This window comes from Cheilinus undulatus, linkage group 15 (assembly GCF_018320785.1).
Source record: "Cheilinus undulatus linkage group 15, ASM1832078v1, whole genome shotgun sequence".
Taxonomy (NCBI): domain Eukaryota; kingdom Metazoa; phylum Chordata; class Actinopteri; order Labriformes; family Labridae; genus Cheilinus; species Cheilinus undulatus.
In genome coordinates this window covers 17,714,271-17,727,264 of record NC_054879.1, presented here as the reverse complement: position 1 = coordinate 17,727,264, position 12,994 = coordinate 17,714,271, and the positions used below count along the sequence as shown (strand labels likewise).

General features: G+C 36.8%; 1 protein-coding gene across 1 annotated transcript; it reads right to left on the bottom strand.

Moving 5' to 3' along the window:
* Positions 1-1,804: 1,804 nt before the first annotated feature.
* Positions 1,805-12,286, bottom strand: pdxka (pyridoxal (pyridoxine, vitamin B6) kinase a). Its single transcript, XM_041807264.1, has 11 exons — positions 12,030-12,286; positions 10,483-10,537; positions 7,703-7,807; positions 7,311-7,394; positions 4,609-4,643; positions 4,419-4,504; positions 4,122-4,167; positions 3,924-4,035; positions 3,675-3,811; positions 3,517-3,583; positions 1,805-3,092 (listed from the first exon to the last, which is right to left on the bottom strand). Exons 1-11 carry the CDS (start codon positions 12,108-12,110, stop codon positions 2,965-2,967), a joined length of 936 nt encoding a protein of 311 aa, XP_041663198.1. The 5' UTR covers positions 12,111-12,286; the 3' UTR covers positions 1,805-2,964.
* Positions 12,287-12,994: the final 708 nt, after the last annotated feature.

Below are 12,994 nucleotides of genomic sequence, written 5' to 3'. Positions count from 1 at the left end.
TCAAAGCCCATCTGAAGGTTGCATGTCCAACATCCGGTCCGGCCCCTTATTCACTCTGACAGAAATACTTAAAATTCACAATCTTATTTGTCAACGCTTCTATGCAAACCCACATCTGGCGATCCACATACTTATGTTTAGGAATTGGAATGAGTAATATGTAGGCCTAAAATTTTTAAGTTGGATAATGAATTTGTATCTCGACAGCGAATTCTTCAAGCCAATTTAGAAATCATCAAACATTTTTGGCCTATTTAGGCTACCTTCGTATTCATCTTTTATATTGTTATGGTAGATAGGTCTAGTGCTTTGACTAAGTGAGAAACGTTATCCACAATATCTAGGCAATCAAAAGTTATTATTATCATTATACAATTTGCATCACCAAAGACAGACGTTTGGGATTGTATAGACTCACTATAAAAATGACAAGACTTCATTGTCAGGGTACTTAAAAATGATACATTTAATAATGTAGGCTAATTGGACTTTTAGCTGCTTAGCGCCCAACTGCGTTTTTAACCTTTCAGTGGCCTAGGAGGAAACTTTTTATCATCCTCTCCTTTTTTGTCCATGTTTTCCAAACCTTATCTGAAAGATCCTCCGAGTGTATTCTCAGAATTACTGAATTAAACCTCTGCTCGGCGTTTGTTTCCTTTGTCATATCCCTATATTTCACCAAATGCCTTGCTTTAAAGCTTAATTTTCGTATGAGAGAGTCAAGATGACAGCTCAAAGTAGGCGGTGCTATGTCATCTCAAGTTATTTAATTTCTACAGATCTACAATCTACAATAGCTACAGTATGTGGTTGAACCTTAGTTTTATAGCTCCTTAGCCCTCTGCTGGTGTTTCAGGCTAACTACAGTAGAAGTTAGATATGAGAAAAGTCGAAGCTTCAGAGACTCATGATACACAAAGGTGGCAAATGTGTTATATCTGTTGTTCACGTGGTATTTCAATCATGCTTGAAACACTCGAACTACGCTTTCACAAGAAAACATAGTTTTTACAACGAGAGGTCCACCCAACCTTGCCTACTGTTCTCAGGTTGCTGTTGAGCAGACGCACTGGCTTGTCTGGTTATTTGGGTTAATGCTGGCTATTCATGCAGTGGATTAGTGTTGGGCAGGCAGAGCTGTCACCTGGCCCTAATCACATAATATATTATACTTGGCATCTGACTTGTCTGCCTTTCTTTATTCCTCACTTTTATTTAACACCTTGCCATCTAGCCGGATCCCTGCTTTTATGATGCATAAACTTGCTTTCAAGTCGTTCATAAAAGCACTGTGAATATGTGGCCTTGTTTTTCTGTACAATCAGTAAGCTAAGAGGTCAATTTAATTTAAAGACTCAGTATTTGCAAACATAATGTTACAATCACTTTTTGTAGCACTACCTAAAATTAAAATTCTACATATTGTGCCATTAGTGCAAATCTTGCTGGATAAAGTTTTAGTTTCCTTTAGATAATATACAAGCATTTTTCTCTTTTCCAACCCCTTTCATCATGCTAAACTGAAACCTAGCTTTGGAATTCAAAGAACTGTACCAAATTTACAAAAAGAGGAGAAAAGGACTGATAGTCTAAGACAGTGTAAATAGACCTGGGGCAACAAATGATTTCCTTAAGAAAACCTTGTACAATTGAAGCTCAAAAGTGCTCCTTTCCTAAGATTTCACAGTTCAACAATGAAAAGGGGCCAGTACATATTACATTTTTGAACACTTACTATAAAATTTTACAACAACATCAACAATACTAATATAAATAATAACAACAATAATAAAACACTACAGTAAAGGATTAATAATTTATTAACGTTACTACATTGCTCTAAATCAGAGCGGCAACTTAAGGTTTGGCACTTGTCTAACATTATTTGAGAGGATTAACCATTTCATTAGTACAAGAAAACATTCAGTTGGGTCTCTCATTACAACTCTTGCTGAGATATGACAACTTTTTAATATGAAAACAATGATCACTTGTCAATATATTAATGATTATCTGTGCAAATACCTCAATTTGAGATGTTTAAGACATTCATTTATCATGCTATATCTTGCTAGTAAAATCATTTTAAGAAAATTGATTAAAAATCAGCTTTAGACATAAGCTGTTATCATGATTAACATTAAAGTAAAAAAAACATTGAAAGTAATACAAATTAAAACAAATAATAAAACTACAGGGACTACATATTGTAAATTGCATAAGATGTTACATATTTTATGAAAGAAAATGCTTTCCCAAACTTGTAACACATCCAGCCTGCATGTAATAATCATTACTTAACCTAAAGAATAATGGAAACACCCAAGTATGTTATGAGCACGCTTTAAGCATTCATATTTTTAATACATTCATTTTAGACAAAAAATAAGTTTCTTATCTAAATCTGTAAACAATGGAATTTCCATTATTTATTTCCTTGGGCCTAATTTATCATTATACATTAATTATGTGGTTAAAATGCCTTATTAGGATCACACTTTAAGTAAATGTAAAGAATCTTAACTTGCTGGAAACAAAAGGTAGAGGAATGATAATGCATGCACCGCTGGCATCCTGTGTATTCTTAGTTTATCTCTAGATGAGTATTTCATAGCAAGAAGTAGTTTCCCCTTGTTAAGGAAAATTCAAGTACTCATACACTATGTTTATACATCCACCTTGTTGACTAATGTTGTTTTAAAGGGCCAATGTCTGCTGTCTACACAGGCCATGGTTCAAACACATTTGGCAGTATCTCAAGTGTGTTCATAAGTACAGTATGCATAAAACCAACCCTGCTGACCCCTTTCACAAGAAGAATCCTCTTTCTTCTGACATTTTGTAAGGCAAGGACATGTGCAAGTATTGGATGGAAAAAAATTGTATGTGTAACTTGTGAACAACCTTGATTAGAAGCTGATTTGTACCAGCACAGTGAGAGTGTTCACAAAAATATTTCCCTCTTCAGTGTGAAGACTTCTGTAAAACCTTAGCCTCCACTACAATGGCAGGATTTTCAATGTCGGCTTTGCTCTGAACCATCCTCAGCTCTAGCTGTGCAGGACTGGGCCTTTTCCCAGGGCCGGCAATCTCTGAAAGAGAGAGGAGAGAAGTCGAAATAAAAACAACTTATCTTTTGGACTTTGGGAAATTTGTTATCTCAGCATTCAAAGGAAAGTTCTTGTCTCAGTGAATGCTTAGGATAATAATTTTCCGTGGCAGTAACAAGATGCAATTTTAGGTACGTGTGTACCTTTCTTTAGAGTAATAACAAAACCAAATATTTGAAATGGCTCACCTTGTAGAAAAATGTAATCAATGATCATCTTATCAACATTATTTCAACTAATGCAAGTAGTGTCTGCATAATGCACATTCTGGTTAATACATTAACTATAATTGTGTACATACAATGTCAAGAGCAGAAGGGAGCAAACATGGCGCTTTAATGCCATGTAAGCAACCCAAAGATGAAGAGAGACCATTAAAGGAGTTTAATAAACACACACTCCCTACCATTGGCATAAGTAATGGTCCGCTTAATGACATGATGCATGACCGAAACTGTCTTTTCACAGGCCACCTGTGAAAAGGAGAGACATGTAATGAATATTTCATAAAAAACATAATTACATCCATTAGCTTTTGATCTGAAAATTACTCTCATTACTGACCTTTAGATCTTTAGGGTGATAGTGAGTCCAGGCTAACAACAGGGCAGCAAACAAGTCTCCGGTCCCAACAAACACAGCGTCGACCTTGGGGATATCCATGCAGATTTTCTGACTGGTGTTGGTCCCATCTGCCTTCACTATAATGAGGACGCAAGGAAAACTGTCAAACTGCTCTAAAGAGGATAAGATCCTCAGAAAAGGAGAAAAGATCATGTACAGCTATGCTTCTGGTGCTATTTTGAAGTTTACCTATTTTCTGGCTTCCAAGGGCCACCAGAAACTGGTCCCCATATTTTGATGGCAGGTCTGTACTAGTCAAGACCACAGTCTCTGGACCCAAATCATGAAGCAGGTCCATCACCTAGACAGGAGTGTTGAAATTTCCTCAAATATTATGGAATCATAAACGTAATTTGGAGCAGCACAGAAAAAGGATAGGATACTCACCTGGATAGCATCTGCCTCTGTGTTGATTTTCCTGCCAGTCAATAACCTGCAAAATATAATGCAAGCTCACAATTCACTGATTTACAAACAAGAGAGAGATTGATCAAACTTTTTTCCATACACACGCAATGTACGAATACTGAATTTATTCAACAGGATATTCTGTACTTGTACAAATTATTTAGAGTAAATTAACTCATAGAATATGCTTGCATCATTTTATGCATAATTCTATCAACATTTTCAATCATATTGTATCATGAAATATTTATTTTTGTTATATTTTAGTCCACATACTCTGCTTCAAACTGGTTTGGGGTGAGGATGTCAGCAAGAGGCACAACTTTGTCTCTGTAGATTGGCAACAGACACTCTGGAACATACTGAAACAGGCAAAAAAAGCAAATATAGTTATTTATCCAGGATTTCATATTTTAACCGCCTTACATATGGCAAATATGTCTTCAAATGTCTTCAAAACGCTTACCATAGCGCCGTGGTCGCCCATTACAGGATCACAAACTATGGGGGGAAAAGTTATGGTTACATGTGGACATCCAGTTGAAATTACAATAGAGTCTTTAAATAATGTTAAGTTTCAATAGCATGTAATGTGTTAATTTATTTATGTTATTTAAAGAAAACACAAGATACTTGTCACATACTACAAGTCCGGGTGCTAAGTGAAGAAATTCTGTTAAGCCCTTAATATTGGCCCCCAAAAGTCAACCGTGCAGACCAAAGGTTGGTTCAGTTAGTCCCACAACATATCCAGATTTCCAGCACTTAACTCAAGCATCCCAGGATCACCATCCCAACAGACATTCTTCACCTTAACTACCCTACCACACAGCCACAGCCCAACCCAACCACCACAACCTTCAACGGACCAACCCTCTGTACATGCAAGCTCCAGATAGTGACAATGCTGAAACCACCTACCCTAACACGACTCTGACTCCTAGCCAGACTAGGCTGGTGCTCTATCTCCTTCTACTCCCTCATTTTCATAAGGGATGAGTGAAAAGGAAAGGAAAGAACAGAGTATGAGAAAAGAGACCAACAGGGGAGTTCAGGGGTTTTGCACAACCATTATTTGGCTGCCAGCCAGCATTATTCCTCCTCATCCAAATCCACTGATTGGTCAGCTTCATCACACATCTCCTTAACTGTCTTTCGCATACTCTGTCCCTGCACCCCCAGCTCTCCGAGTAATGAATCTGCTGATGTTGATACAAACCCCCTCCATCCCACTTCTACCAGGTGAACTCTAGCTTTCTGTCCTGACTGTTCAGCGTCTGCCCCTAAATCTGCATATCAATTAGCCTGACAGATGCCTGCCTAAAAACCTACGTCCTTTGACTTCAGCTCAATCTCTAACTCCACCTTAAACGTTTGCACTGAGCCCTACCAGACTTAAATGGCATCCAGTGTGCAGTGCATTAGTCCAGGAGGGCCTGAGATGGTATAGATAAATAGAAATAAGATGCACCATTGAATATTGAAAGAAAAAGCCCAACTCATACTGTGTTTATGTGTATTTCTTTGATTGCTGCATTTATATATGTATTCCCCCCAATAAGCAATATCAAAAAAATACCCTAAACATTCATATATTGTGAATGATCAACCAAAAAACACAAATAAGGCTTCAAAAGTAAACTAATAGCTTTCACTTTCACTTAACATTTTCCCACTGAGTTAATTTAGTTGCCTTTTTTATCATTATTGAGTACTGTTTTGATAAAGCCTGTGTTTGTTGACATTTAGGGAGGGGTTGAACAATTATGTCCACCGTGTCATCAAGTTTGCAGTGAACTCTGGGTAAGTCCCATAAGAAAAGTCTGCACTCATGCAGACTTATGGAAAGTGCTTATTTGCTGTTCAGAAGTCCATACCAGAGCCCTTACATACTCAACGATTTCACAGTGGGACAGCACTTAGTACAAACACACTTATCAGGAACGCGCCTTGAAGTCTTTGAGTGTTGGGTTTGGAATTCAGCCTTTCCCTCCCTCATGAACAAACTGAACTGCTGCACTCTCGTTCTGATCACCACCTGCATTCACAGCCTTCTGCTTTCAATTCCTGCTGCGAAACTTTTCAAAATCCTGTTATGCCACCATGTGTACTTACCCTGTTACAGACTGATCTTACAACCTGTCAAAATGTGCCTCAAAGTTGCCGTCTCTGCTGTCCCTTTCTGTCAAGCTTGTAACTGGTGGTTGGGGAATCTTTCCCATACAGCACCACACTGCTAAGACACCGAGGAGCTCCTAACCACCTCTTAGCATACAAATTAGCTTCCCTTTCCAGCCTCTCCACCTTTGGTATTGGTAAAATGACATAGGAAATAACCTGAATTGCAAACACCATAACGTCAACCTTTCTGGGAGCCCTGATGTATACTTCCTTACTAATCCCTCTGCTTCATCTTTCCAACGCTGCTCAACTTATTCAATATCACTCGGGTCTGCATTGTACGGAAGAGTATTAGGGCCACTGAAAAAAAAAAAATTTTGAGACAATTTTTTTTTTTTTCAATTGAGAGAAAAAAGTCAGAATTCTGAGATTAAAGTCAGAATTCTGAGATTAAAGTCAGAATTCTGAGAAAAAAGTCAGAATTCTGAGATTAAAGTCAGAATTCTGAGTTTAAAGTCAGAATTCTAAAATTAATCTCAGAATTCTGACTTTTTCTCACAAGTGAAAAAAAAAATTCGTCTCAATTTTTTTTTTTTCAGTGGCCCTAATACTCTTCTGTAGCATTGTACCACCTCCCAGACATTTTACTGACCTCTCCCTAATTGATATTTCTCATATACAAAAAACACTTCATTTCAGCTATCTTCGTTCTGGGTGCTGAGATGCTTCTGGACTCACCAGGATCGACACACATATTCTAGCTCCAAAATGAGGTAACTGTTAGCTAGACTTGTACTATGTCACAACACACTCATCTCAAACTTATGGTACTATCAATTTATTAATCTGATCTAAAAAACCTCATGAAAACCCATAAACTGGGAAACAGCAGGTTGCCACAGTTGAGAAGCTGACACCTGGGAATCCATGGCATTTTTAAAAGACTATATGATTATTGAGTATTTCGTGTGTAGGCATTGTGTAATTTGTCCTTCATTTTATTCGATTAATCTATTCCAATTTCAAATGAGGTTGATGTACACTGACCATATACAAGGGACGGATTGGCCTTCTTCAGCTCCTGAATAATGTCAACTACCATCCCCAGGAATGACGTATCCCTGCTATAACCTTGGAGTGAAAGACAATAAGAAGAAAACAACTCAATTACTCATTTCAAGTTTATCAATCCAGGATGGCAGCCCCCCAAAAAAACAAGTTGGTTAAATTCAAGACATGCGTTAAACATTTCTTATGTGTTATAGTTGTATAATTATCATAACACTTCGCTTTTACTACATTGGTTTTATATTGGAGAATTTTGAATCTCTTCTCATGAAAATGCTTTTACACAACAGGGCTAGTAAGGTAGCATAAAACCATGTTTAAGCTAATTAATCTTTATCTGTAATTTTCCAAGGTACAATGCTCAGACTCACCTGTGAGGATGTAGTCATAATGGTTCACGTTATTGAGCTTTATGCCCTCATACAACACATTTAGCTCCTCTGCAGTCAATACTTGCCCTTTCCAGTGGGCGTAGCCTGGGAATCAACAGGTAAATGGGATTCAAAATTAGAAAACATTTGAAAGATTCTTAAATTGGACCATCAAAATCAACATGTTATGTCCGATTATGTGAAATAAAAGAGGTTAAAGATTATTTTAGGATCAGCAAGGAACCATGAAACTCTTAAAAGGATATTTCAGTATGTTTAAAGTTTGGCCATATGAGGGACCCAGCAACACAAGTGTCATTAAACTCCATTGATTTCAGTGACAGTGCTCCTTTGAGAAGGACTCACTAGTTGTACCAGCCAGGAAGCTGGGCTATACAGCGTAACAGATGGGTACAGTTTCTCTGTGAAATTAAGCGAGGTTTTGGTAAAAATGGGCCAAAAAACAATGTTGGCTCAAACTAATGCACTACTGAAAAAAATCTGAAGAATTTTATTTTTATCCAGAAACCCTCTGTGGTTTTTTCACGATTTTGCAATGCAGGCTTTAGCTACTGGTTATGTGCTCTTGCACTCCAAAATAGTGACAAAAACACAGAGACTTTCTGTTTATAAAATAAGACGCTTACAAAACATTTTGAAAGTGCATACATTTGAGCAAACATTGTTTTGTGGCCCATTTTTACCAAAAAAATGTTCTAAATTTCACAGAGAAACTGTACCCATCTGTTACGCTGTATAGCCTAGCTCCCTGGCAGGTACAACGAATGAGTCCTTAAAGAAGCAATCCTCACTGAAACCACTTGAGGCTAATGCCACTGCACTACTACTGCTCACCTTATACCACTCAAGTTAAAAATACTGTAATATCCCTTTAAGCAATGCCAAAATTAATGATTATCATTGATATTGGATAATAAACTATACTTCATATTAATCTAAAAGGAAGACAATGAAAGAGTACTTTTTTGGCTGTTTAATCACGAAAATACATGAAACTACAGCTATAAAACAGGAACATCTCAGGTTCAAAAAAATGTATCTTCATCTAAATAGGACTGCAATGAGTCCTGTGATCAGTTGCCCATAGCTGGGCTGACTTGATGATGTTGAGTGCTTATATGAGCTTAAGCTGAGGGTGTTATCCAACCACAGCTTGGACTTACAGCTTCCCTGTGAATTTAACTGAAAAAGAGCAAAATGTTAAGACAATAATGATAGAAATTAAACAGCTACTACACTTGGTAGCCCCACAGGACAGTTGGGCTCAGTACACTTCATAGAGACCAAGAAAAAGCTGAACCGGAGGATGGCTGGCATTACACAGATAAGGATATGCCATGAGGCCTCGGATATATCATCACAGATTCTTTGTTTTTAAAGTGCTAATTGAAATATCTTAGTCTGGTCAGACTGGAGCACAATATATCATACTGTGAGTGTCGTACCTCATTAATCTCATTTGAGGAACATTACTTATTGTCATAATATTTTGTCTTCATAACCTCAGCGATCAACCCATCCCCCTGCTAGTTCCTCTTTGCAAAGTTCCTCTTTTTGTTGTGTTGAGGGCCAAACAGGGCATAGTTGGTTAGTGACTGAATGGGAAGCCTGTATACTGGCTGCCAATTCCCTCCTTCTTTTCCCCTTTCCTTTGACCTAGAAAAGATCCTCAAAACTGATCTGACTGCAAATGCACACTCAAACAAATGTTATAATAGTCTTCACACTGAGGCAAAGGGTTCACATCAAACCCAAACCTGACCCCAAGTCACGAGGAGATTTCCTGCAGTGAGTTTACAGGAATCTTAGAGAAAAAAAAGCATTATGAGCTGTTGCTGAAGTGAAAATCAGTGCCTACAATACAAAGGAACTAGAGTATTCATGCTGTTTACCCAGCATGGATGAGATATATGATTACACTCTACATGGTTAATACTGCTGAACACTTTTTTCTGAAGTTAAGCAAATATTGCTGCTAAAAGCAATTTCTCTATATATGTCTCCTGCTTCTTTGGTTGAAACAAAATCTTTCTGTACTCTGGCACAGGAACCTCAGATCACACTCTCTGTGGGTATATCCGACAATTTAACAAATCAAGGTTGTTTCCTCACTGAAGCCTTTCTTTACATCATTCCAAAATAAAACTGTATTGGAGTTGGTCTAGGTATTTGTTTATGACAACCTGAAAATAACAATTAAAGGCCTGAAGAGGTAATGTCATGCTTTAATTAACTTCTATATGTGAAATAATCGCTGAATAAGTTTAAAGTAAGGCTAGAAATGGGGCTGTGCATTCATTAAAGATTTTATTCAGTTAAAGTCATATAAATAAGTTATCATGGAAATACTGCGAATTTGATGACAGCTGAGCATTCTCTTATAAAAACTAAAAACGTATTAAATACTAAGTAAAGAGTAAGCAATCATCATAGGCTAGATCGTCCCTGCAGTATTACAGTATTCTTTATCTTTAAGTTTAGTTGTTTTAGTTATGTTTGAATTTTATTTTTCAAAACCTCTTTCTATAAGTACAGATGTATGTGTTTTAAAAAAACTAACAAAACTATATTTACATCAGACCTTTGTGTTTAGAAATTTTACATGACTTCTCCATGTCTTAAATTAATATTTGGAACTGTCCTCATATAAGGCAACATAACCCCCTGATAAACTTAAAGTAAACGTCAGGTTACCAATAAAGGAAGAGGAACTAGGCTGAGAGCATTTTTTCATAAAATCTTACAGAACTAAGGCTCACCTGTGTGGTTAGAGAACTGCACAGAGTTGATTGAGTCGACTTCAAAGCCCAGTACCTAAAAAGGAATGAATGAAACATCTGTTTAAACAAAGCAATGACATCTGTGCATGGCAATCTAGTTGGAAGTCAGAAATATGACTAAGTGTATGGATTTTATGCCTAAACTATCTAAATCAAAAAAATCTGGATAACATCACAGTGCAAACTTCAGAGTTGAACATTTGGATTGTAAGGCAGGGGAAGTTAAATCCTGCAACTGCAAGAGGTTACAAAACATCTGCATGGCCTTTTACTAACCTACTGCACTGCCTTCTGAAAGAAAAACTATGTAAAACATTGTTTAAATAAAGCTCATTTTGACATCCAGGAAAACCAAATAACAATTCTATTCTATACAAACGTGATAAAAACTCAATATCCAGACTATAAACATTGTGCTTAAAGTTCCCTATGCCACCCAAAGCAAAAGAAACACACTTTGAAAATATTCAATATTAATCCTTCAAAGGAATTGCGTTTTAATAATGATGATAATATGTGACATTGATTCTGAAACTACAGTGTATTCTTCTTATGCATAATTGTACATGCATTCACAAACAGAAGATCACATCATTTCCAGATTGTTTATCCAAAGACATATAACATTTGATATGATCTTAGAAAACACAAGTTATTACCTTTCTGTAATGTGATTTAATGTCTCGCCAAATTTTATGTTCACAAAAGTCAAGTTTTGAAGTCATCTCCTAAATTAATAATCTTTTTAATGAAAAAACTATACCTGAAAATCCTTAAGACTACTTAAAGCAGACAAAGCACAAAAGCTATCTTACCCTCAAAAACTTTCTCACTGTTAATTGAGATTAAATGAGTACCCCTTGCACATCTAAGTTTATCATGTTTCATTTTAGGTTTCTTTGCCACAACTGGTCTTAATATTTAATTCAGACCACACATTATGTCTTTAGTTGATTATTTGCTTGTTTTAATGATCCTGTTATCAATGTTTTGTTTGCAACTCAATCACTTGTCTTAGATGAACTTTGAACCTATTCATCAATGACTGAACAGTATACTGTTCCTTTTTGGTAATATTTCTGTATTATTTGAACATGCCTATGTTATTTTCGTTTTTGTTTTGTCAATACATTCACCGTCAAAACAGCTGGCAAGTAATTGAAAGTGCGTAATTTTGCCAGAAGTCGAACTATCAGGCGGTTGGACCCTATGCTTCCTACTGAAAACGGACTTTGGATTATTCTGTTTTCTTATTTTACAGTCGCTAAATATAAAGCTGACATAGGTGGTTGCATCTTCTAAAAGGACAGCGGTCTATCGGGTTTCGGTGGAAAAGAAGTGGATCTCGTGTAAAAAAAAAAAAGAAAAAAGTAAGTTTTTCGACAGTCCCATTTAATGCAACACCACATTCGTAGGTATGAGAAGGTCCCGTAGTTAACATATTTTTGAGAAATTTTCTGTTTTAATGCTGCCATTGTTCCCCCCAAAACTGAAGGAGCCCATTCAGAGTAAGGTCTAGTTCTTACCTGTAACGGGAATGTTGCTGACTTGTTCCCAACGTATCCCCTAACAACATGACTTTGGATGGACAGTATACGACACTCCATTACCGCGATTACAATGCGTTAAAAAACAAACACACTTAGCAGCTGTGGTTAATCCTATAGCAGCATTGGGTGTTTTACAGGCTTCGACGCGCTATGACTTCGCATGAGAGGAAAACTCGGGCATCAAAAGGCAGGATTCGCGGTGCTACTTGTGACTGACTGTTGTGACATTTAGTTTTTTTACAGGCAGATACATGGACACCTAAGCCGATGCATTCACGTTCTCACGAGGAACGTAGTAGACACCAGATCATATGAAACGATTCACTTATACCTTAAGTTAGTTAAAGAATTGATTCATGTTTATTTGCCAGTTTGTGAAAAATATGTTTGTTATAAGTGTACCTCGAGTTTATACTTACCACAAAGACAGTTGTTTCAAATTTAGCAAAATTTGAGCGTGAGTGATTAGGGCAAACACGACGGATCCCAAAATTCAACAATACATGTATTTTATCAACTATGCAAAAAAACGTTAACAAACCATTATACCATTTTACTTACACATAGGTTGGTACTCATCAAATTTGTTGTTTTGAACTTGGCTCAAAATTAAGACACTAAATAAAAAACGTCCTGATAAAAATCTGGATTAACACACTGTAGGCACACAGGAGTATGCTACGAATTTATGGGGATTACATTTCTGAAGCTGTGTCCGTCTTACAATTTTAATGTTTTGGTTTTTGGTGCATTCAGACAATAATGTTGGACCCATTACAATTCCCCGTGTGAGAAATTATTAGCCATTAAATGTAGTCCTAGTATTTGTGCCCAAGCAATTGTGTTTTAATGAGTCAGTTTAGCAACAAACAAGAGAACTGTACAGGTGTGGGGGTTACAGGTAAATCTTAATTTTCAAACCAAATACCTTGGATGTCATC

Bases quoted from the DNA above. Each gene is read 5' to 3' on its own strand.
- pdxka (XM_041807264.1), bottom strand. From the start codon at position 12,110: ATGGAGTGTCGTATACTGTCCATCCAAAGTCATGTTGTTAGGGGATAC. The intron at 10,538-12,029 runs GTAAGAACTAGA...ATTCCTTTTTAG, and splicing joins CAGCAACATTCCCGTTACAG to GTACTGGGCTTTGAAGTCGA. The intron at 4,644-7,310 runs GTCAGTGTACAT...TTCCCCCCATAG, and splicing joins CAATCCGTCCCTTGTATATG to TTTGTGATCCTGTAATGGGC.